The 25604-nt window shown below is 40.2% G+C and overlaps 1 protein-coding gene across 1 annotated transcript in view; it reads right to left on the reverse strand.

Annotated features, from left to right (window-relative positions):
- The window catches only part of LOC137421465 (uncharacterized), a 148804-nt gene that overhangs the window by 44626 nt on the left and 78574 nt on the right, over positions 1-25604 (reverse strand). The window contains exon 9 of the mRNA XM_068107569.2: positions 12257-12319. Coding sequence (XP_067963670.2) covers positions 12257-12319 — 63 coding nt within the window. The remainder of the gene's footprint in view (positions 1-12256; positions 12320-25604) is intronic.

A 25604-nucleotide genomic window follows, 5' to 3' on the forward strand; every position in this document is an offset into this window, starting at 1 on the left:
GAAAGGAAATATCTGTCGGTAAAGTTACATGCTTGCATTGCCGGAATGAATGACTCCATTGACATAGCCGACATTGTGGATCTATTGGTGGGTCCACAATGTCGCCAGTGGGTCCACACCATTGGGAGACATTCTAAGGTCTCGATGAAAACGGAGCCCAGATGATGATCCAGACAGCCAGAAAATCGAATGGAGAACCATAGTCTTAATTGTGAAGGCCAATGTTGTACGTTCTACATCGGAAACCAAGGAGGACAATGGAACGTTCATCGATGCATGCTAATTGCAGTAAATAGGTAGGAGAAGCTGACATTTGTTTAGACATATAACTAGGTTAATCATTACTGTTGTGATAATTATAATTGATGTGAGGAACATTTTTATGAATAAAAGTGGAGTGTGTGTATGTGTGTGTATGTGTGTGTGTATCTGTGTGTGTATGTGTATGTATGTATGTGTGTGTGTGTGTCTCTGTGTGAGCGAGTGTGTGTATTCTGTGTGCATGGGTGTGTGCGTGTGTGTGTGTGTGTGTGTGTGTGTGTGTGTGTGTGTGTGTGTGTGTGTGTGTGTGTGTGTGTGTGTGTGTGTGTGTGTGTCAGAGGGGAGGATTGTCACGATTTTCTCTTTGTTCCATTGTGGTCTTTGGGTACTTACAGTATGTGTAGAGAAGGTAGAACACTCCCACCCCCACCCTCTTCTCTTTTCCTGTTCATTAATTCCCTTGACGTTTGTCCCATTGTCCGCTCTACCTTGCTCTTCCATGAGCCTCGCTCTTGAAAAGAAAGAAAATAAACCTTACCTCTTCTGTCAAAGTTTTAATCATTCTATTTGATTTGTCATTTTCATCTATCGCTTTTGTTTGTCTCCGATCCAGTTAATACATTTTCTTGACTCTGCTTAGCTTCTGAGATCTGAAATGATCAGGCCAATAAATCAGACACAAACATAATGGATATGTCAGCAAAAAACACTTTTAACCATGCATTGATTCTAGCTGAAGTCCTCTAATCAGTAGATGCTCACAAAGAGGTTCCAAGCGGTTGTGGAAGTCATGGTTCAAAACATTAACGACATCAGTAAAAAAAAAACTCTCATTTCCAATATGGTATCGAATGGTATCGAATTCCCCGAGCCAATGGATGCAAGCTGTCTCTGGGATTTCATCCCAGTTGAAAAGCAGAGAGAGGGGAAGAGAGAGCGAGCTGAATGAGTTGAATATCATCCTGTTGATTGATAGCAAAAGTGGAAGAGAAGATTAATTAAATAATTGAGACTTTTTATACCGAGGAGAAATAAAATGGAAGAAACCATCTCAAGCAGCTAAAGCTCAGTTAACGCCATTAAGTGAAGGACTCAATCTAACTGAAGGGAAAGCGTTCAATTTCAATTGTGTGGAATTGTTAACCAGTTTTTAAAATCCATTTTAAAAAATCGTTAGCCAGGAGGAATTTAAAAAAAATCCATTTTATTTTTTTATCTTTATTTTTATTTTTTCAATTGTTAACCAGGAGGCATTTTAAAATCTATTTTATTTTACATTTTTAATTGTTAACCAGGAGGCAATTTTTAAATCTTTTATTTTTAATTTTTAATTGTTAACCAGGAGGCATTTTAAAATCTATTTTATTTTACATTTTTAATTGTTAACCAGGAGGCAATTTTTAAATCTTTTATTTTTAATTTTTAATTGTTAACCAGGAGGCATTTTTTAAATCTATTTTATTTTTTATTTTTAACCAGGAGTCATTTTTAAAATAAATTTTATTTTTTATTTGTTATTGTTAACCAGGAGGCATTTTTAAAATATTTTTATTTTTTATTTTTTATTGATAACCAGGAGGCATGTTTAAAATCTATTTTATTTTTAATTGTTAACCAGGAGGCATTTTTTAAAATCTATTCTATTTTTTATTTTTATTTTTTAATGGTTAACCAGGAGGCATTTTTAAAATCTATTTATTTTTTATTTTTTAATGGTTAACCAGGAGGCATTTTTAAAATCTATTTTATTTTTTATAATTTTCTAATGGTTAATCAGGAGGAATTTTTGAATCGATTTTTTTTATTTATTGTTAACCAGGAGGCATTTTTAAAATCTATTTTCTTTTTTATTATTTTTTAATGGTTAACCAGGAGTTATTTTTTAAATAAATTTTATGTTTCATTTTTTATTGTTAACCAGGAGGCATTTTTATAATATATATCTATCTATAATTCCAGTAATCTCTGTCTGTACGTTTGTTTGTCTGTGACCGCTGTTTCTCGACAACCACGGGTCCGATATACTTTTAACTTGCCAGGTATATTGCTGGGGACCCGAGGATGTGCCTTTTCAAGGTTTCATATTAATCGGACAATTACTTACCGAGCTATGTCCAAAAAACGATTCAACCAATCAGAGAGCAGCGAACGATCGCGTGTGCCGAACGTGGCGGGCACACTCTGCCTCGGATGGCACATTTGAGAGCGTATTCATTTATTTCACGTTTGCAAACTATGTTGGCGTTAAACTATGTTTTAAAACTAATAAAACCGAATTTGCGATTCATTCGCTTTCCTGCGCGTTTGTGCACGCGATGGCGATTTCTTTACCAAACTCCGGAAGCCGTTCGCTTTGGACCAAACCATTGCATGTAAATAGAGGGGGGGGATTGTCACCACTCGCAAGCCGTTCGCTTTGGACCAAACCATTTCATGTAAATAGAGGGGGGGGGGGGATATAATTTTAGATATAGATATAGTACGGGCATGCCCTAGTATATATAATAATAATAATAATAATAATTCATTTATTTTGTATAGCGCTTTTCATGAAGCCCAAAGGTGCTTTGACAGAGTGCAAAACATAATGCATAACAAAACATGAAAACAACAATTGCAAAAAGACAAGAATCAATAGGGAAATATTTAAAGCAAAAGGAGGGAGAAGGAGAAGTGATAGTCAGGGGTGAAATGCTGTGGGTTGAATGTTGAATGCAGTGCTGAACAGGTGGGTCTTGAGTGATGTTTTGAATGTGGTGAGTGAGGAGGAGTCTCTGATGGTGTGAGGTAGTGAGTTCCAGAGGGTGGGAGCAGCGTTGGAGAAGGCCCTGTCCCCCATATATATATATATATATATATATATATATATATATATATATATATATATATATAATCGTTAGATTAAATAAGACGCGGACGTAGCTTCAGGACGTCGATCTTTAATTGTCGACCAAGCTTTCGACCAACAAAGGTCTTCTTCTGAGTCTACAAAAACAGCAGGCATGTATATCAGTCAAGCGTGTATGGTGATATCTGTGTGAGATGTGTGACGTGTGTAGAAAATGCATACAGAAGGAAGAGCCACGCCAAAGCTCACTCACCAGCCCCAAGTTCAACGGAAGTGACCGTTTCCGTTACGGTCACTTCCGTTAGGGTGCACGTGCATATACAAATATAGAGATATACATACATAAACACACAAGCATATATTCATATCCCATTTATATTCATATAATATATTTATATATTTATATAAATGACATATAAAGGTAGAATGAGTGAATGAATGAATGAATGATGAATGAATGAATGAATGAATGAGTTAAGTTAACAATTTGATTGGGTTGATGTGGGAACATGCTTTAGTCATCAAAATTTATGCCATGAGGGACTTTTGTCCGAAGTTTGTGTATCCAAAAGGACTCACGTTTCAGAATCGTGGTGTGTGATCGATTTGTGATTGATTCAATGGCAGAGATCTGAATGTTCAATGTTCAATGTTCAAGAGATCTGAATCAACCGGATCACTCTATAAATGACATTCAGATCTCTGCCATTGAATCAATCACAAATCGATCACACACCACGATTCTGAAACGTGAGTCCTTTTGGATACACAAACTTCGGACAAAAGTCCCTCATGGCATAAATTTTGATGACTAAAGCATGTTCCCACATCAACCCAATCAAATTGTTAACTTAACTCATTCATTCATTCATTCATTCATCATTCATTCATTCATTCACTCATTCTACCTTTATATGTCATTTATATAAATATATAAATATATTATATGAATATAAATGGGATATGAATATATGCTTGTGTGTTTATGTATGTATATCTCTATATTTGTATATGCACGTGCACCCTAACGGAAGTGACCGTAACGGAAACGGTCACTTCCGTTGAACTTGGGGCTGGTGAGTGAGCTTTGGCGTGGCTCTTCCTTCTGTATGCATTTTCTACACACGTCACACATCTCACACAGATATCACCATACACGCTTGACTGATATACATGCCTGCTGTTTTTGTAGACTCAGAAGAAGACCTTTGTTGGTCGAAAGCTTGGTCGACAATTAAAGATCGACGTCCTGAAGCTACGTCCGCGTCTTATTTAATCTAACGATTATTTATATATTCAATACAAATGAGACGCCCTGCTCGTACTTTGGAGTTTCTACTATTTCTTACAGTTATATATATATATATATATATATATATATATATATATATATATATATATATATATATATATTATATATATATATATATAATATATATATATATATATATATATATATTATATATATATATATATATATATATATATATATATATATATATATATATGTATATATATATATGTATATATATATATGTATATATATATGTATGTATATATATGTATGTATATATATATGTATATATATATATGTATGTATATATATGTATGTATATATATGTATGTATATATATATATATATATACATATATATATATATATATATATATATATATATACGTATATATATATATATATATATATATATATTATATATATATATATTTAATGGTTAACCAGGAGGCATTTTTTAAATCTATTTTATTTTTTATTAACCAGGAGTCATTTTTAAAATAAATTTTATTTTTTATTGTTAATCAGGAGGCATTTTAAATTTTTTTTTATTTTTTATTGTTAATCAGGAGGCATTTAAAAAAAAATTTTTTTTTTTATTGGTTAACCAGGAGGCATTTTTTAATTCTATTTTATTTTTTATTTTTAATTGTTAACCAGGAGTCATTTTTTAAATAAATTTTATTTTTTATTTTTTATTGTTAACCAGGAGACATTTTTAAAATATATATATTTTTATTTTTTATTTTTTTATTGGTTAACCAGGAGGCATTTTTAAAATCTATTTTATTTTTTATTTTTAATTGTTAACTAGGAGGCATTTTTTAAAATCCATTTTATTTTTTATTTTTTATTGTTAACCAGGAGGCATTTTTTTAAAATCTGTTTTATTTTTTAATTGTTAACCAGGAGGCATTTTTAAATCTTTTTTTAAATCGTTAACCAGAAGGCATTATTTATCTGCGGAAGTTTAAACGCTCTGCAGGCTGCAGTGTGCTAACTCATGGTTAAACAGTTGCAATCTGGCTTGCCTCTGTCAGGTGGTGGAAAATGTGCTGTTTTGGCATTATCCCATTGGCTGAAAAGGTGAAGTTTCCTCTTTTTAAATACGAATTGTACTTTGGCTTCATTTAATCCAGGCAGGAATTTTCTTGGTGCTGCCAGGATGACTCAGATTCCGTGCAAGTCGCCTTCGAGCTGTCCAGTCTGGGTTCCGATTCCCAACCCGACTATAAACTTTCGGAATGGTGTTTCAATTACCTGCACCTGTTTACCCGTTTCAGCAACAATTTACCTGCACGCTCAAAACGAGTGTGCTGTTTACGAATATAATTTATGTGACTTGCTCAAATCCCAAATGCAACTTTCAACTTCTCAAATAAAATACACGAATGATGGATAAAATTCACCTTTACTGCGTTTCATGGTGGCATTTTCATTGGGCTTTTGAGGTCCGCTGATGAGTGGTTTGCACTGTGACGTTTCTGTGACTCTTGCATGAGCAAATGCATTAGTTTTATAGTCTCCCACTTCTATGACCTTGATCAATCAGAGTGAAGGGCTCATTTCCAGTTATTCACTGAGTCCGAGCAAGCTAAAGATGCAAGTCTGAGTCACATGGCAGGGCCTCAAGTTTTCACCCCCTCGTCAGGCCAAGCTAAGAGTTTATATAGCAGGTCTGAGGCTGATTCCTCACATTTTCAGTCGGATCCCTTCAAATTCTAACAAACCACAGTATATTTGGAAATATAATTGATATGATGTTTCAAATTGGATGGATGTCATGACTTGGTAAACATATTTGTCTAAAAATTGCATTGTACGGAAGCAAATTGAACCTTCTGCTTTCATAGGATTTTCAAAACTGTTCATCAAATATACGATTGATTGACTATTTTAACCTGCATGAAGGAGTGCAATTTCTATAAGAGTTAAGTATGATGCATCAACTATAAGTGGATGAGGTGTGTGTGTGTGTGTGTGTGTGTGTGTGTGTGTGTGTGTGTGTGTGTGTGTGTGTGTGTGTGTGTGTGTGTGTGTGTGTGTGTGTGTGTGTGTGTCACGTTTTTTGTGGAGTTCTAATGGAGCTTTCAGATGTGGAATGTGATGCACCAAAATGATCGTCATGAATTCCTGAGTTGATTAGGTTAATTAACTACAAATTAATCCGGAAGAATTCCCATGTTTTAAACACGCGCCATGTTAAGGTGTATAGAGCAGCTTAATGGGTCCTTCCATGGCATTGCATTCTAATTACAAAATAAATAACAAAAAGAATGACAACGTTGTAGAAAAGCATTTATTAATTAATACTAATATTATTAACAACAATAATAACATCAGTATCATTTGGCAATAATAATAATGAATGTATAATCCCCGGCCTGGCCCAAGCACATCTGGGCTTGGTGAAAAGCAAGCTGATGCTCAAGTACTACATACATTTTTTTATATATATTTTTTATTGTTAACCAGGAGGCATTTTTGAAATATATTTTATTTTTTATAATTTTCTAATGGTTAACGAGGAGGCATTTTTTTAAACGATTTTTTCAATTGTTAACCAGGAGGCATTTTTAAAATCTATTTTCTTTTTTATTATTTTTTAATGGGTAACCAGGAGTTATTTTTTTAATAAATTTTATTTTTTATTGTTAACCAGGAGGCATTTTTAATATATATATATTTTTATTTTTTATTTTTAAAATATATATTTTTATTTTTTATTTTTAATTGTTAACCAGGAGTCATTTTTAAAATAAATTTTATTTTTTATTTTTTATTGTTAACCAGGAGGCATTTTTTAAATATATATATTTTATATATAAATAAATAAAATTATTATTGTTATTAAATTATTATTAAATAATTATTAAATTAATTAATATTAAAATTAATTAATAATTATTAAAATTATTATTATTATTAAAATTTTTATATATGAAATATACGGAAATGTGCTACAAGGCCATGAAGACCAATGAAAATTTGTTCCAATGGACCAATTGACCCACTAGTCTATTAAACCTTTGTGGTGCTCCACACAAACACAGAATTAGGAAGCCTTAAGGCCAATGAAGCCGGGCCACCCTGCCAGTATCCATGTACCCCGTGCATCCCTGATGCTTCTAGGTACCTTATGCAATTCTAGTTTAAACTTGTCCACTGTTTCTGCTGACACCATTTTTCCAGGAAGACCTTTCCATGCAGTAAGTACTCTCTGAGTGACACACCCCTGCCTTAACATCATCCTAACTCTCCATTTCTTTACTCTCAAGCTGTGGCCCCAAGTACGACCTCTGTCTACTCTGCAGAAGAAAAAAAAACTCCTCTGCACTTATCTTGTCCCTGCCCTTCATTATCTTAAACATCCCCATCAGATCTCGTCGTAATCACCTCATAATGTATAAAGTCCCATCTCCTTCAGCTGCTCCTCATAGCTTAGTCTAGCTAGGCCCAAATCAATCCAGTTGCTCAATGTTGAACTCTCTCTATGACAGCTATGTCCTTCCTCGGATGTGGCAAAAACTGCACAATATTCCAGATGAGGCCTCACTAAGTTCCTATCCAGTGTTAAAACGACATACGAGTACAACCTAAACCCCTGATTGCTTTACCTATAGCTGCCTGACATTGTCCTACCTGGTTACCTATTATCCCCCATATATATTACCACCTCCAGATTCCTCTCCCGTGTGACACGCTCCAAAATTGCCCGTATTCTTACACATCCCAGCACTTCCCTCATGATATCTTCCTTGTTTTCAAGCTTTGTATCATCTGTAAATTTAGAAAGCAAACTCTTCACCCCACTATCTTTCAATCATTGATGTAAATCGTGAATAAACAAGCATTCTGAGTATTGCGCTGCAATACATGTCCCCTACCAAAGTTCAAAGTGCCATAACTTTGTCAAAAATGATCGAATATGCAAATTTATGCACGGTTGATGCTGGTTCAAACTTGATCTGAGGTATGCTGAGACACATGTGTGTCACGCCTCGCCTCGTCGATAAGCCCGCAAGGTCGCTCCATGGAGCAGCCTGCACGTATTGCACTGTGTGAATTATATAATTACCAACTCACAGTCTGAGGTACTAGCGATTCAAGAGATATCCATTTTTAAATAATATCTTCGTTTAATTAACGATATCTGCCAAACCACGTGCCCTATCGCAAATTCCAAAAGGACATTTTAGTAGATTGACATGCTGAACAGATCTGTGAAGTTTCCCCTCGATTGGATCAAAAATGAGGGAGGAGCTCGGTTTTAAAGGTTCATGCTAAAAACGTCATAACTCTGAAACCATGTGACTCATGACGTCATGCTCGCTGACTTTTCTGTTCGTCATGGGTATGCGATTCTGCCTGCAAAGTCTGGCCTCGATCTGTTCAGCCGTTGCAGAGAAAAAGGGGTTTTCGTGTTTTAACGAAAAACAATATGGCGACCGAACCACGTGACCTGTGACGTCATAATTACCATTAAAATATTCTACAGACCGAGTCCCCGATACGGTGAAAATTTGATCTCAATCGGTCCAATTATTGCAGAGAAAATCTTTTTTAAAGGAAATTAAAACTTAAAATGGCACTGAGTTAAAGATCATCAGAATTATCAGAATTCCCAAAGTTCAAAGTGCCATAACTTTGTTAAAAATGATCGAAACGTCGTGAAGTTCGAACTTTATCTGTAACTTATCATGAGGAAACCATGTGCCAAGTTTGAAATCATTAGCATTTAGAGTTTAGAAAAAAAAAGTCCGGAAAACTGTTCTTTGCGTGACGGACTGACAGACTGACAGACGGACAGACTGACGGACTGACAAACGGAGGGACGGCGTGCAAACCTATAGTCCCCTCCGGTGTAAACCGTTAGGGGACTAATAACAGTCCTAGAGCTGATCCCTGAGGTACTCATTTACTTCTATCCTCCCAGCCAGCCATTTTCCCATTCACAACCACTCTCTGCTTTCCATTCCAGTTAGCTACCTGACCAGTCACTCCACAATCCCTCACCTTAGTTAACCATGTTATATATGGTATCTTATCAGGTAGCTACCTGACCAGCCACTACACAATCCCTCACCTTAGCTAACCACCTTATATATGGTATCTTATCACGTAGACTACGGATTTTTATGTTAAGAAAATAGGCCTTTTATGTTTTGAAAAGCGGACTTTTTTTTTTTTTATGTGAAAAAATCCCGAAATATTTTTTTCCCCCGTTTTATTCATTTTTTATTATTACCAAGTTTTTCAGAAATCAGTCAAAAAAAGAACAAAAAATGGTAAGCTTTTTCCTGCACAACATTAGCACTCTGGGCTAGTAAACAGGTAAAAAATGATGTTCAGGTACCTTTATTGCAACCGCATTGTTTGATAAGTAGAGGACTAGAAGAAATTGATAAGACCCTTTTAGGAACGGTTAAAGTAGGTGTTTGAAATCATTATCTTGGTAATGTTCTCCTTGGTGAGGCGGTGTCGGCGATCGGTGAGGACATTTCTGTAGACGGAGAAGGACCTTTCCACGTCGACGCTGACGATGGGGCAGTACCTCAAGAGGGGGATGTCGGCAAGCTTGACTCCAGCCGGCACACCAACCTCAGATCCGTGCTGATCTCCATCCAGGATCAAAGCCACTGTCCTCAGCACACCAATGTCGGGATTGCGCTGCAGCACCGCCTTGAACTTGGTGAGCAGGATCTCCTTACGGCAGCCTCGGATCTTTTCGAGCTCCTCCTTGGCCTGATCAAGGAGCTGGAAGGCCTTGGCCAGCTCCATGCCGGCCTCCTCCAGCTGCTTAAGGATCTTCGGGATGAACGACACGTGGGCATTTAAGAAGACCAAACTGAGCTTGATGTCCGCCTTTCCGAACAGGTCCTTGGCACTCCGGATTGCCATCGCGTCGTCATCGTTCAGCTGGTCCACAATGTCCTTGACGGCCTCGAAGTGCTCGGCGTAAAACACCGCGGCGTCGATCCACGTCCCCCACCGAGTCAGAATGGGCTCCGGGGGGAGAGAAAGATTGGGCTGCTGCTCCTTCCAAAGGACAACACGCGACGGGGCTTTGACGAACACCTTCTTCGTCGTGGCAATCAGGTCGTTGACGTCCTTGAACATTTCTCGGACTGTCTCGCAGACACGATGGAGCGCGTGGGCAACGCAAGTCACATGCAGCAAATCCGGGAAGAGTTCCTTCAGGGCATGGCCGGCCTTGATCATATAGGCCGCGGCGTCGCTGACGAGGACCTTGAGGCACTCAGGCTTGAAATCAGGCCAAAGGTAGCGCAGCGTGTCATTGACTGCGTGCACGATCTCCCCGGAGTTGGTCTTCTCCAGAAACATGCACTGGACGAGGTGGGGACGAAAGTACCCCTCCTTGGACAAGCGTCCCGCGATGATGTTGGCCACATATCGACCTGCCGAATCGGTCGTCTCGTCGACGGACAGCCAGATGGGCTGCTGTCCGAGGTCGGCACGGATGCCCGCCAAGGCCTCGTCGTAGCACTTGTCGAGGTAGTGCTTTCGAATCCAGCTTTCATCGGGGATCTGGAGAGTGAAGTGCTTCTCCAGGAATGACCGGAGGGCAGGGTTTTCCAATTTCGACCATGGGATGCCAGCGGCCAGCATGGCCTGGCACAGCTCCTGAGCCACGACGTCGCACTTGTGCCTCTTTCCGCCACCAAAGTCCTCCATGGTGGCTTGCGTGACCGTCCTCTTCTTCTTCAAGGCCAAGTTGCTCTTGTGGCGGTCTCCTCGGACATGTTGGGCCAGCTCAGACTTCTGCTTCACCCGGAAAGTCTTTTCACAAGCTCGACAGAAAGCCGTGTCACACGACACGTACTTGAAGGTGGCCCCATCGCCGCCAGCGTTGAATTCCTTCAGCCACTTGTCACGAAGAGCAGCACTCATCTTGATAGGAGACTTGTTCACACTTTGTGTACACTCTCTCACTGTAGTACACCGCCTCACTGCTGTACACGCTGGGGACGCAACGCACGCAAGTGGACGCAACGTTTTGTTTTTGAGATCGCTCGCAGTTAAAAATTTCGATCGCAGTTAAAAATTTCGAAAAATTCCCTAATTTTTTTTTAGCGTTGCCAGACATTTTCGACCAAAAAGGGCATTTTATTTTATTTTTCCCGAAAAAGGGCGAAATTGTTTTTTTCTCCGAAAATAGCAAAATAATTTTTTTGCGCGCAAAAAACCCGTTTTATGTGAAAAAATATTTTTTCTTTTTTCACATAAAAATCCGATGTGCACTTATCAGGTACTACCTGACCAGCCACTCCACAATCCCTCACCTTAGCTAACCACCTTATATATGGTATCTTATCAGGTAGCTACCTGACCAGCCACTCCACAATCCCTCAGCTTAGCTAACAACCTTATATATGGTATCTTATCAGGTACTGTAGCTACCTGACGAGCTACTCCACAATCCCTCACCTTAGTTAACCATGTTATATATGGTATCTTATCAGGTAGCTACCTGACCAGCCACTACACAATCCCTCACCTTAGCTAACCACCTTATATATGGTATCTTATCAGGTACTGTAGCTACCTGACGAGCTACTCCACAATCCCTCACCTTATATGTGCTATCTTATCAAATGCTTTATGGAAGTCTGGATATACATCCACATCACTTCCCTCATTCACCCAGTCAGAAACTGCCACGTTGAACTCCAAAAAATGTGTTAAACATAACCTCTCTTTAGTAAATCTGTGCTGACTATCTTTATTTAATTTGATTCATCAGCAAGTCCCCCCACCCCTCCCACACCACCCGTTCCCCTCTCAAGGCACAATAGTTCAGACATTCCTGTTGTTATCCATTAATGTACTCACTGGTGAGGCCATCCCTGGTTCTGTCGACATTTTCCCAAACAGGTCAAGTTCCACGAGGTCCACCTGGTGGGGAAGACAATGAGTGAAAATGGCAAGATTTGGGTTGTAAATACCGTACTCATAAATTTTGGTTCTTCATAAACAAATAACTATAGTCATCTTCATCTCAAGTTGGACTTATTTTCTCAAAAGGTGGTTAAAAGCAGGCGGAAAACCTGTAGTTCAAATTGATGTTTCATGCATCTCTAACCAGTGGCTTACTTAAGGTATGGCAGGTATGGCACGTGCCCTGGGCGCCACTTGAAGGGGGACGCCACTGAGCAGTTTCTATCAAAGTCAGACAAGCCATCCTCGGATCGTGAAAAAAGAATTTTCTTCAGATGTATGATCTGTCTGATTATCATGGGTGAGCAGCACTAGGATGGCTAGATAGTTAAACCACTTATATAAATTATTAGGTAAAAATACAGTCCTGGGAGCTACATGACCACATACCTCACAGTACCACTGCTCAGTGCCAACTGGCAGTAAGACCATTCTCCTGCGCAAACTAGGGAGGTAGTCTAGAATTTTGTGCAAAATCTGTGAAATTTAATGTTCTTATTAAAAGTGCCATTTCCTTATTTCAGAGCATTGTGTAAGAAGACCATGAAACGTTTCTTCACGAAGAAGAAGGAAAGTGGAGCTGAAGGACGGAAGAGACGAAAGTTGGAGACAGAGGAAGCCAAGAAGTCGAGCAAGTTCTTCATGCCCTTCTTTGAAAAGCCCGGAACAAGTTGTTCGACACGTTCCATGGAGTCGCCTGCACCTGCTACAAGTTTGCTAGAATCCGAAGGTGGATCAAGTACAAATGCGTCACTAGCTGAGGAGGAAGTCAAGTCAGATAAATCCGAGTATGACGAGATTAAAAGTGAGGCTGCCAGAGAGAACGTGGACATGACAGGAGGGGAAGACGATGGTGGTGGGGGTGATGTTGAGTTTATTGACGAGATTGAACCTAGTGAACTGGATGGTCTCGAAGAGCCTCGAACAGTCATACCAGAAGTGATTGAACAGCATGACATTGGACTTCTGAAGTTCGACAAGGATACTAGAAAAGCAATTCTGCCTGACGCGTTGAGAACAGAAGTAATAAAGCTGGGTTCGAAGTATTTCCAGAACAGTGAGGGGCCTTTCCTACCAACAAATAACCGCTCAATGAACAAAACTTGGTTCAAGAGGAAATTGGGAAATGGTCGTGGTGAGGAAGTGACTCGCTCATGGCTGGTCTATTCCCCTTCTAAAAAGTCTGCATTTTGTATCTGTTGTCTTCTCTATTCCTGTTCCCGGTCAAACCATCAATCCTCATTGGAGCAGGAAAGTGGATTCAACCAGTGGAAAGCACATGAAAGGATTAGTGCTCATGAAAATGCTAAAAATCATCGGGAGTGCTTCACACAGTGGAAAGAAATTTAGCTGCAAACAGAGGAGTTATTGACGTGGAACTTCAGTCACAGATTGAGAAGGAAAAGCAGAAGTGGCATGATATCTTGACGAGAATCCTTCACTGCATAAAATTCCTTGCGACTCAGAACCTGGCTTTGTGAGGACACAGGGAGTCACTTCAGCTGGACGATGACTCCAATGTGGGAAATTTCCTTGGCTTACTGAAACTACTGGCCATCTTTGACCCTGTCACGAAAGAACACCTCACTCGTGTGGAAAGTCATCCTGGATCTACGTCTTATCTTTCACCGGGTGTCCAGAACGAATTCATCCACATGATGGCATCCACTGTTCGCCAGAGTTTACTGAGAGGCATTCGTAAAGTCAAGTACTATGGTCTCATGTTGGACTCGACTCCTGATCAGGCACACCGTGAGCAGATGTTAGAAGTAGTGAGGTACGTGGAAGTTGATTTTGAGAGGAAAACAGTCCGTGTCAGAGAGTCCTTCCTTGGTTTTATCCAGATAAGCCAGAAGGATGCTGAGAGCTTGGTTGAAGACATCTTGAAACAGCCAGAGAAGGACGAAATGGAGCTACAAGATTGCCGGTCACAGTGCTATGACAACGCTGCTGCGATGGCTGGACACAGAAGTGGTGTTCATCAAAGAATAAGTGAGAAAAACAACCTGGCAGTGTTTGTGAATTGCGACAATCACTCACTCAACTTGGTGGGTGTACATGCAGCCAGCAGGATACAATGATGGTCACGTTTTTTGGAACCATCGATGTTTGGGTGTCAGATGTTTGGACAGCGGCGCAATTTCAGTGCTTGCCATAGGCGCTATTTTCCGTAGATACGCCCCTGTCTCTAACTATCTGGCCACTGGTGTGACAATATGAGACAAAAATAACAACAACATTACATGAAAATCCAGTTCATAGCGAGAGTCAACCTGTTAACAAGGTTAGGAGAGTGCTTATGATCAGCTATTTGGTGTGCTTTTGGAGAGTGCTTAGGTGCCAGCCTATAGGGTGCTTACTTTGAGAGTGCTTATGAGCCAGCCTATAGTTTACCATTTTTGAGAGTGCTTATGAGTGAGCTTATAGGCTGTGTATTTGGAGAGTGCTTATTTTCAGTGCTTATGAGTTAGCCTACAGTTTGCCTTTTTCGAGAGGGCGTATAAGCCAGCTTAACGAGTGGTTATTTGGAGAGTGCTTTGATGCCAGCTTATAGTTTACTATTTTCCAAGAGTGCTTATGAATCAGCTTAGAGTGCTCATGAACTAGCTTAAAATCTGCCTTTTTCGAGAGTCCTTATGAACCTAGAGTGGTTACTTGGAGAGTGCTGAGATGCCAGCTCATATATTACTGTTTTCCGAGAGTGCTTAAAAGCCAGCCTATAGTTTGCCATTTTTGAGTGCTTATGAGCGAGCTTATAGGCTGTGTATTTGGAGAGTGCTTATTTTCAGTGCTTATGAGCTAGCCTACAGTTTTCCTTTTTTGAGAGTGCTTATGAGCCAGCTTATCGAGTGGTTATTTGGAGTGCACTTAGATGCCAGCTCATAGTTTACTATTTTCCAAGAGTGATTATGAATCAGCTGTTAGAGTGCTTGTGAGCGAGCCTACACTTTGCCTTTTTCGAGAGTCCTTATGAACCAACTTATAGAGTGGTTACTTGGAGTGCTGAGGTGCCAGCTCATATATTACTGTTTTCCGAGTGCTTATGAGCCAGCTTACAGAGTGGTTAGTTTGTCTGCTTATGAGCTAGCACACAGTTTGCCTTCTTCGAGTGCTTATGGGCCAATTTATAAAGTGGGTATTTGGAGTGCTTAGATGCCAGCTTCTAGTTTATCCTTTTTACAAAGAGTGCTTATGAGCCAGCTTAGAATGCTTATGAGCCAGCTTATAGAGTGCTTATTTTGAGAGTTCTTATGTGTCCATTCACTGGTCGATCAGGCCATGAATGGGGGAGGGGATGGGGTGATAAAGTTTATTGTCCCCCGTCGCACCGCGGAGCGAAAGGGGGACTATGGTTTTCCCCTCCGTTTGTGTGTCCGTCCATCCGTGCGTGAGTGCGGGTGGGCGTGCGTGCGTGCGTGCATGCGTGCGTAAGCGAAGGACCGTATTCGAATTTGGTGTGTGGGTGCAACCCACGTCAAAATCCAAGATGGCCGCCCCCATGTATGTCTGATGCCATGTATGTCTGAACCTTGTGAGCGGAATATCTTGAAAAATAAGCGAAGTACCAACTTCTAATCTGGTGTGTGGGTGTATCTAGGCATAAGGAAGAACCCTATTGAAAATTGGGTCGCCACGTCAAAATCCAAGATGGCCGCCGCCATGTATGTCTGAACCTTGTGAGCGGAATATCTTGGAAATAAGCGAAGTACCAACTTCTAATCTGGTGTGTGGGTGTATCTACGCATAAGGGAGAACGCTATTGAAAATTGGGTCGCCACGTCAAAATCCAAGATGGCCGCCACCATATATATGTCTGAACGTTGTGAGCGAAATATCTTGAAAAATAAATGAACTACTAACTTCTATTCTGGTGTGTGGGTGTATCTACGCATAAGGTAGGGTCTCGCGAGATCTCGGAGACGGTGGGAGGGATTTTCGAAGCTCCACACGGTCTCCACGTTTTTCGAAGTTAAGTCTGTTCACAATTGTATTTTGTCGAAACTGTATTTATCTTTCGGTGTGTGAAGTTATTGTGTGCAACTTTGGTTGTTTCTCGGTGTTTATCTTTCATAAATTGATCGTCTGTTTGCCGTGTCGCGAGCAAGGCCTTTGCCGCGTCGCGAACGATTTGAAATCGAAGTTAAGTGATTGTTCCCATTTGTATTTTCGTTAAAACTGTATTTATTTATGGTGTTGTACGTATATTGTGTCCCGACGAAGATTTTTCTGTGCATATCTTTCATACCTGTATTGAAAATCGTGTTAATTCGTGTCGTGTCTTGAGGCCTTGTACAGTGTGCACTGTACAACCTTGAGGCTTTGTTTTTCTCTTTAGCGGTCCGTCGTTTGTGATCCAATAACTTTCGTTCTCTGTATTCCCAGTCTTTTCACCCATAGCCTACTTCCTTGTGTAAATCTCAACTCAAAAAAAAAAAAAACAAAAAAAAAAACATTTCCTTCTCTGTTCTCATTCGTTTATTCATTCTTATTCGTTCGTTCGTTCTTCGACCACGTGTTTCTCCCCCATTTCCCCAGATAGTTTTCACTCATTAACCTTCAATGTTTACACTTTCCCCATAAGTTATGTATTCCGTCATATTTTATAACACCTTTTTCTTCTTCTTCTTTAAAAGGCTGCTTTCGACTTGCTCACCAAATCAATTCATCCCAAAAAAAATATCCATCTCCTATAGTGCCTTTTTTCTACATTCCCTAAACTCTCCTGTACTCCATCCTCCATCCAGCGTCCTTAAACGTATTTTTAACTCGAAGGTCACAAGAAACTCATTTTGCAATAAATGTTCGTTTCCCATAAATCGTACACTTTCAAAAATCCAATCTCACCCCTCCCCTCCAAATCTTCCCCATAACCCCTCCCCTCCAAATCTTCCCCATCACCCCTCCCCTCCAAATCTTCCCCATCACCCATCCCTTTCAAATCTCCCCCCTTGCCCCCTCCCTCCTAAACTACCCCCTCACCCCTCCCCGCCAAGACGCCCCCTCGCCCCTCCCCTCCTAGACTCCTGCCTCACCCCTCCCCTCCAAATCTCCCCCATATCCCATCCCTTTCAAATCCCTCCCCTTGTCCCTTCCCTCCCAAACTCCCCCCTCACCCCTCCCCTTCAAATCTCCCCACCCTCATTGCTTCTCAATTTCCCCCCTCTCACTCCCCCTCCTCAAAGCGTCCTCCCCGCTTCTTCCCCCTTCAAACTCTCACCTCCATCTCCCCCAACCTTCTGCCTCGCTCTTCCCCCTCCTCAAATAACACCTCATTGTGGCTCACCCAATCACCATCAAACCTTTTGTCCGCCCCATCCTTCCCTTTCTCCGAGCTATTCTGAAATCTCTGACACACCTTCAACAGCTCTCCCTACCTCTTCCACCTCTTCCACATCTTACCCTACCCCTCCTCCCCCCTGTTCTGTATCTGATGCTCCCCCTTCCTCTTCATTAACGGTATGGACCTCAAACATCCGGGGCCTTCGTTCAAACTTAACTGATCTCTCCATACAGGTTGCTTCTGTCAAACCAGACGTGATCTGCTTAACAGAAACTTTCCTCCTTTATGATGTCTCTGATTCCATAGTATCTCTCCCGGGCTACTCCCTCCTCCGTTATGATAGACCTGAGCCTCGTCCTGGAGGCGGGGTTGCTATCTTTATCAAAAACTCTCTTCCTCACTCGCCCTGCACTGCACTCTCTCCACCTCACCCCCAGGAATACCTCTGGCTACGGCTTCCCCTTCGCTCCCACCTCTTGTTCATATGTGTGTTGTACCGTCCACCAAACAGTGATGACTCCATCTACATCTCGCTGTCTGATGATATTGTGGAAGTGTAACTCAGCGTAACTTATTAATTGGCACTGGTAACTTATTAATTAACCTGGTAACAAAGCAAATACATTTTACATGCAAACTCTGTGAAGGACGAGTTTGTAAATGAGTTAGGAATGTGCACGAACATGATAATCTCTTGAAACACCTGGTCACAGCCCCAGGCTGGAGCACCCCCCTATTGTTTGATAAATGGAACTCACAACAGGGGGGGCTAGCTGGCGCCAGGAAGGCGACCAGTAACGTCAGCGGAGAAGAGATTACGAGTTCAGCGGACAGAGGATTAAGTCGAGTTGGTCCATATAAGCGGGAGCTGCGGCTGGAGTCGAGAGTACTTGCTGCGAGGAGCTCTGACGAACGGGACCATGGCGGAGGAACATCAGCCGAACGAAAAGGACCATGGAAAAGAGTTAATCTCAGCCATTGAATAATGCGGTATTATTTGGTAAATGGAATGAAGTGAATAATAAAAAAGACCTTTTGTAAACCTGAGTCCGGTCATTGGAGTCCTGTGAGTCATACACGAAATTCTACCACAATATGGAGGCACCGCTGAAATTTCGAGTGGACGTCGCCAAGGTGAGCATGTAAGCATGACGTCTTGGGGATCTGTCCATTATGAAATATGAATTCTGAAGATGGAGGATTTGGTGTGTGGGACTTGCATTCCGTAGGTAATCCAAGGAGTGTAAAAGTATTTTTGTCACGACCGTCCAAGGTAAAAGTCACGGATGGAACGGTTTAAATGATTCTATTATTCGTGTGCTTGCATATGCGTACGGTATACGCTGGGTGTTAAGAGCCTTACTCTGGTCTGCGGGCAAGTCGGCTCATGAAGTGCACCATGAGGCCATTTGTTTGCCGGGTCGGTAAGGTTCGGTAAGGTCCGTACACGTGTACAATCGTGTACACCCGTTTTAAATAGAGAATTTTTTCAGTTTTCCCGCCATAACTAAAACTCGTTCGATTTTTTTTGACGAAATTTGCTAGATAAATAGCATGGGTGACACGGAACCAGTGCTGTTGTGTTTTTTTGACGAAATTTGCTAGATAAATAGCATGGGTGACACGGAGTAAATGATTCTATGATTATGAATTAATGAGAAAATGATTTTATATTTAAATATAAAAATTGATCTGCTTGGTGTTAGTTTAAGGGCTGTTCCAAATTTATCTTGATTATGAGACAAAAACAGCAGAATGGGAATCAACAGACAATGGAACAGCTCGCGACGAGTGTTTGTGGGTGACAACCACCCTCTGGTCGAGGCTCATAGAAGGGGTGATGCTTACTGATTCGGCACGCTTAAAATAGGTGTTAATGGTGGGATGTCAGAGGTTTTGGCGTGGGCTTAATAGTCACACTGTTTGAAAAATAATGCTCGATGCAACATGATCCTAAAAAGAACCCATCCCTACATCGAAGGATAAGGAAGGGAAGGAATGGAAAATTTGAAGTATTAAAGTTACGGAACTCAAAATGTCTGGGTTTGGATGGAGTCATTAAAGGATGGAGTCATTCATTGGTTTGATGATGGTCCTAATATTTTGATAAATGTTTGATAATGGTCCTGGTGATTTTAGTCCTAGGAATAATATATGCTAGTGGTTTGTCTGAAGGTTTTAATGAGATCGGATTTTTATCTATCTATAATTCCAGTAATCTCGGTGTGTGTGTCGGTCTGTCTGTATGCGACCGCTGTTTCTCAACAACTACCGGTCCGATATACTTGAAACTTGCCAGGTATATTGGTGGGGACCCGAGGATGTGCCTTTTCAAGGTTTGAAATTAATCGGACGGGTGGGTCCCAGGGTGTGGTCGCCGTGCTCGCGGGTCGTTCGCTTTGGCTCTGCGGATGGACCGAACCATTGCATGTAAATAGAAGGGGGGTTCTGTGGTCGTTCGCTTTGGCTCTGCGGATGGACCGAACCATTGCATGTAAATAGAAGGGGGTTCTGTGGTCGTTCGCTTTGGCTTTGCGAATGGACCAAACCATTGCATGTAAATAGAAGGGGGGGTTCTGTGGTCGTTACTGCCACGTGGTTTCAAAGTTTTGTTGTTGTTGTTTGCACGCATGTTTTTTGCAAGCACGTACGGGCGAGCACGTACGTGCGGGCACGCCCTAGTATATATAAATTGAGGTAATATTAAGTCATGGAATTAATTGCTTTCAACAATGCAAAGGGTGACAAAATATGGGATTTTAATGGGATTTTTTAAATGGGATATTGGTTTAGGAATGTTTAGAGGTCATTGCAATGTGATAATGACTTGGAACTTGTTGTTGGAACTTGTTGGAACTTGTTGTTGGAACTTGTTGTTGGAACTTGTTGTTGGAACTTGTTGTTGGAACTTGTTGTTGGAACTTGCTGTTGGAACTTGTTGTTGGAACTTGCTGTTGGAACTTGTTGTTGGAACTTGCTGTTGGAACTTGCTGTTGGAACTTGTTGGAACTTGTTGTTGGAACTTGTTGTTGGAACTTGCTGTTGGAACTTGCTGTTGGAACTTGTTGGAACTTGTTGTTGGAACTTGCTGTTGGAACTTGTTGTTGGAACTTGTTGTTGGAACTTGTTGTTGGAACTTGTTGTTGGAACTTGTTGTTGGAACTTGTTGTTGGAACTTGCTGTTGGAACTTGTTGTTGGAACTTGCTGTTGGAACTTGTTGTTGGAACTTGCTGTTGGAACTTGTTGTTGGAACTTGTTGGAACTTGTTGGAACTTGTTGTTGGAACTTGTTGTTGGAACTTGCTGTTGGAACTTGTTGTTGGAACTTGTTGTTGGAACTTGTTGTTGGAACTTGCTGTTGGAACTTGTTGTTGGAACTTGTTGGAACTTGTTGTTGGAACTTGTTGTTGGAACTTGTTGTTGGAACTTGCTGTTGGAACTTGTTGTTGGAACTTGCTGTTGGAACTTGTTGTTGGAACTTGCTGTTGGAACTTGTTGTTGGAACTTGTTGGAACTTGTTGTTGGAACTTGTTGTTGGAACTTGCTGTTGGAACTTGCTGTTGGAACTTGTTGTTGGAACTTGCTGTTGGAACTTGTTGTTGGAACTTGCTGTTGGAACTTGTTGTTGGAACTTGTTGTTGGAACTTGTTGTTGGAACTTGCTGTTGGAACTTGTTGTTGGAACTTGTTGGAACTTGTTGTTGGAACTTGTTGTTGGAACTTGCTGTTGGAACTTGTTGTTGGAACTTGCTGTTGGAACTTGCTGTTGGAACTTGTTGTTGGAACTTGTTGTTGGAACTTGTTGTTGGAACTTGCTGTTGGAACTTGTTGTTGGAACTTGTTGTTGGAATGTTTTGGGAACATTCAAATGTTGTGTTTTGCTGACGTTTCCACAACGTCGCTACAACGTTTCACTTTCGTTGTTACAACGTTTTGCTCCAACGTGTTGGGAACATTCAAATGTTGTGTTTTGCTGATGCTAATTACCTGAGGTAATTACAGTAATTACAGTTCCGGTAATTACAGTAATTACAGTAATCATTACAGTAATTGCAGTAATCTTATTACAGTAATTACATTACATTAACTCAGGCACCTTTTGAGTAAGGAAGCTGATATTTGGACATGACACTGACCAAGTGATGTGGCTGTCAAGGAAAATTTTGATTTATTGATTAATCATTTAATAAATTAACTCGTTGATTTATAAATGACTTATTTAATTTAAAGTCCTCAGAGATACATCTTCGGATGAAATACTTGCAGATTGGTTATGCTATGAGCCAATTGATTAAGGAAAATATTTTGTGATGGCCATATTGGCAATTTCGTGGCCATATTCGTGGCAACTCAGTTAGTGCCACTGCACCTTTAAAATGCATCCCTGCGTTCATTTTTCGATCGATTGAGTTGAAATTTTGAACAATCGGATCTGGACTGTCGTTGTTAACGACTCTAGCATGCACTCGTCCAATCAGGATGGAGCGGTATGGTCCCCGGATCATCACTGCCCGCAGTTTTTAATTAATTTTACTTTCCTCTTGGTCATATAATTTTGAAGACATGCATGTCATGATAGAGGAAATGTTTGTTCTGTTGAACGGAATAAATGTTGTTTATTTGAGTGGGTGTGTAGTTTTGTGTATTTTGGATATATTTTCATGACTAATTCCAGTTAACATCCTGCAAAATTTGCTCGTTTGCTGGCCGAGTCGAAATTGCGTTGAGTTTCTATGGCATGCGCCATTAAAAGCGCTGTGTAATGGTTGAGCTCCCTTTATTTTGTTTTGGTCATGCGGACGAGCAGACAAAGTGACGAATGCTGCGGCTGGAGCAGTAGAAGCGATGTTTTAATTGAAATGATGTAATTTAATTCAACGTGGTAGGTGGGCAACACCACAAAGCATACCTCTTTTTAAGGTGTGTATAAACCCATGAACATTTCAGCAATCAATACGATGCTGAAATGATGTAATTTAATTCAACGTGGTAGGTGGGCAACACCACAAAGCATACCTCTTTTTAAGGTGTGTATAAACCCATGAACATTTCAGCAATCAATACGATACTGAAATGATGTAATTTAATTAAACGTGGTAGGTGGGCAACACCACAAAGCATACCTCTTTTAAGGTGTGTATAAACCCATGAACATTTCAGCAATCAATACGATACTGAAATGATGTAATTTAATTAAACGTGGTAGGTGGGCAAAACCGCAAAGCATACCTCTTTTAAGGTGTGTTCAAACCCATGAACATTTCAGCAATCAATACGATGCTGAAATGATGTAATTTAATGAGTAATTTAATGAGTAATTTAATGAGTAATTTAATGAATAATTTAAGGTGTAATTTAATTGTGTAATATGGTCGACCTTGGGTTTGTTTGGGTTTTGTTGTTTATTTTTGTAGGTGGGTATTTTTGTGTATTTTGGATATATTTTCACGACTAATTCCAGTTAACATCCTGCAAAATTTGCTCGTTTTTCTGGCCGAGTCGAAATTGCGTTGAGGTCCTATGGCATGCGCCATTAAAAGCGCTGTGTAATGGTTGAGCTCCCTTTATTTCGTTTTGGTCATGCGGATGAGCAGACAAAATGACGAATGCTGCGGCTGGAGCAGTGGAAGCGATTTTTGAATTGTTCAATGATTATTCGATATTGTTATGACTTATTGTCAATAGGTATACTAAGTGGCCATGAGGTAGCCTGTTGCTATGTACAGTTTTATTCTAGTGTTGATTATACCACATAGCTGTGGTGATAAAGGAAATGTTCGTTTAAATAGATGACTATGATATGACCATGACTATAAAATCATGATGATTATTATGAATGATATCATAGGGTTCAAATGCAGAATGATTGCATGAACTTGGGAAAGAACTTTCAAGCCCTATGGGATAAATTGGGTGTTACAAGCGATGGAGTTTCAAAATTTAGCATGATTGAAGGAATTTTACAGTCTTATTTCAGGAGTTTTACGAAATTTAAATTGCCAAGAGATTTTGGGTACTATTAAAAGAAAAAATGATGAGATATTTTTCCCAATGAACTTTAATATCTGCCATCCATTTTGGCTGTCTCACGAATGAAGGATGAGTTGCCTTTAGTGGTTGCAAAGAAAATTTGTGGAGACCAGGCAAAATGGGAAAATATGTCAGATATGACCCTAGGACAGGACGGTGATTCATCAATTGACATGAGGTACGAACCCGAGGTGACGACCGATGAAATTCGATCTCAGTCAATGGATGGACCTGTCCTGACATCATTGGGGAAAGGGCCTATGCAAAGAGACATCCAAAGTGATTAATTTGATTTATTGATGAATATTGATGAATTAATTGAAATTGAATAATTGATTGAATTGTCGATTGATTGAATCTAATTGATTGAATTTAAGTGAATAAATTTAACTGAATAAATTGAACTGAATAAATTGAATTGAATATATTGATTGTTTGATTGATGAAAATGCGGTCTCAAGAAAGAAGCTTTGATATCTTTGCGAGATATTATCAATGTGGAGACAACCTGGGAAAATTGAGCAAGGTGGTGAGTTTATATACAGATATATATGTGCGGTTACCATTGTGTGATTTCCCCGTCAACAGAGCGGACACCTGAGGATTCACCCATTTCATACTGACCCTCCGGCTCATCTGCAAATACTGATCTGTGAGATTGGATTGTGCAAAAGCCACGGCTGAGGGAGATTCTCTGGAAATCACCGTGTGAACAGGTGGAGAGACCCTTCCTGGAGGTACGAGTGAAGCTTTAGAGGAACAAACTACAACACATCCAACGCTACTTTGATAAAAGGCAGAATGGGAAATGGAGCCTGCAAGAATACACAAGGACAACCAGAGAGTCCACCAAAAGGTACTTGTACACATCATATGTACGACCGTTATGGTGCAGAAGCTATAAGGCAGGTCGAGAATTGGTATTTGTGGACAAAGGGACATGATAAGGAGTTTCCAAGAGATGGTACATTTGAGCGAAGTCGATTGGAAAGATTGGAACAAATATTGAAAGCCAGGAAGAGACAGAATCTAACGGTAGACTGGCTTGCATTCCATCTTTGGGATGGTGAATCCAGACAACGGGAACAGCAAGAACGGATAACGGATCTAGAATTTAAAATAAAAAGGATACAGGATACAGTGGAGGAGACAAATGCACAACTGCCCTCGAAATTAGGAATGAAAGTGACAGTTGTCCCATCTGATTTCCAGTTGTCTCCCCAAAAAGGACGGTACAGAGAATTTTTTCGTGTTTCAGGAGATAACGAGAGATTGCAGTGGCAACTCAGGGATGTAGAGATGCAGCCCAGCAATACAAGTGCACAGGTGCACAGATTAGACAACGACAGAAACCGGTGTTTCAAGTGTGGACGGATGGGACATTGGAAAAGAGGATGTCCATATACCAAAAGGAAGACAAGTTCATAGGGTAAACCAAGATCAAGGGTACCAGTGCTGACCGATACCTCAGACAATGATTAGGCCTTCATTGCTGCAAATCCCAAATGATGATTGGCCTCAACAGATTCGATTACTGGACAAACATGAATAACTGTCGATGATTCTTGGGTCTGAAAAGTTTTCGGAGCAAGAATTATTCATTTTTTCTTTTGCTTGTAAGCAAATTAGTAATTAATTGATCACATGCCGAAATTGGATCTTTTATGTTGGGCACACAATTTTAAATTTACAAAGTTGGAACAATTGCTTTGCAAATTTTTGAAACCAAGGGACAAGGGTCACATGATGATCAGGTGGGAATGTCGGACTAGTGTTCCGCATGATTGATAGGTCAGTGGTCGACTGACATGCAAATGGGTGTGTAGTCAAATTTGGATAAATTATGGTGGGAACTGAAAGGGTAATTTCAATGTGACATCATAGGGGTTTTCTAAGAATAGACTTTTAGTTTATTTGTGTATAAGCATTTTAA

This window comes from Myxine glutinosa, chromosome 2, assembly GCF_964187855.1.
Source record: "Myxine glutinosa chromosome 2, kmMyxGlut1.1, whole genome shotgun sequence".
Lineage (NCBI taxonomy): Eukaryota > Metazoa > Chordata > Myxini > Myxiniformes > Myxinidae > Myxine > Myxine glutinosa.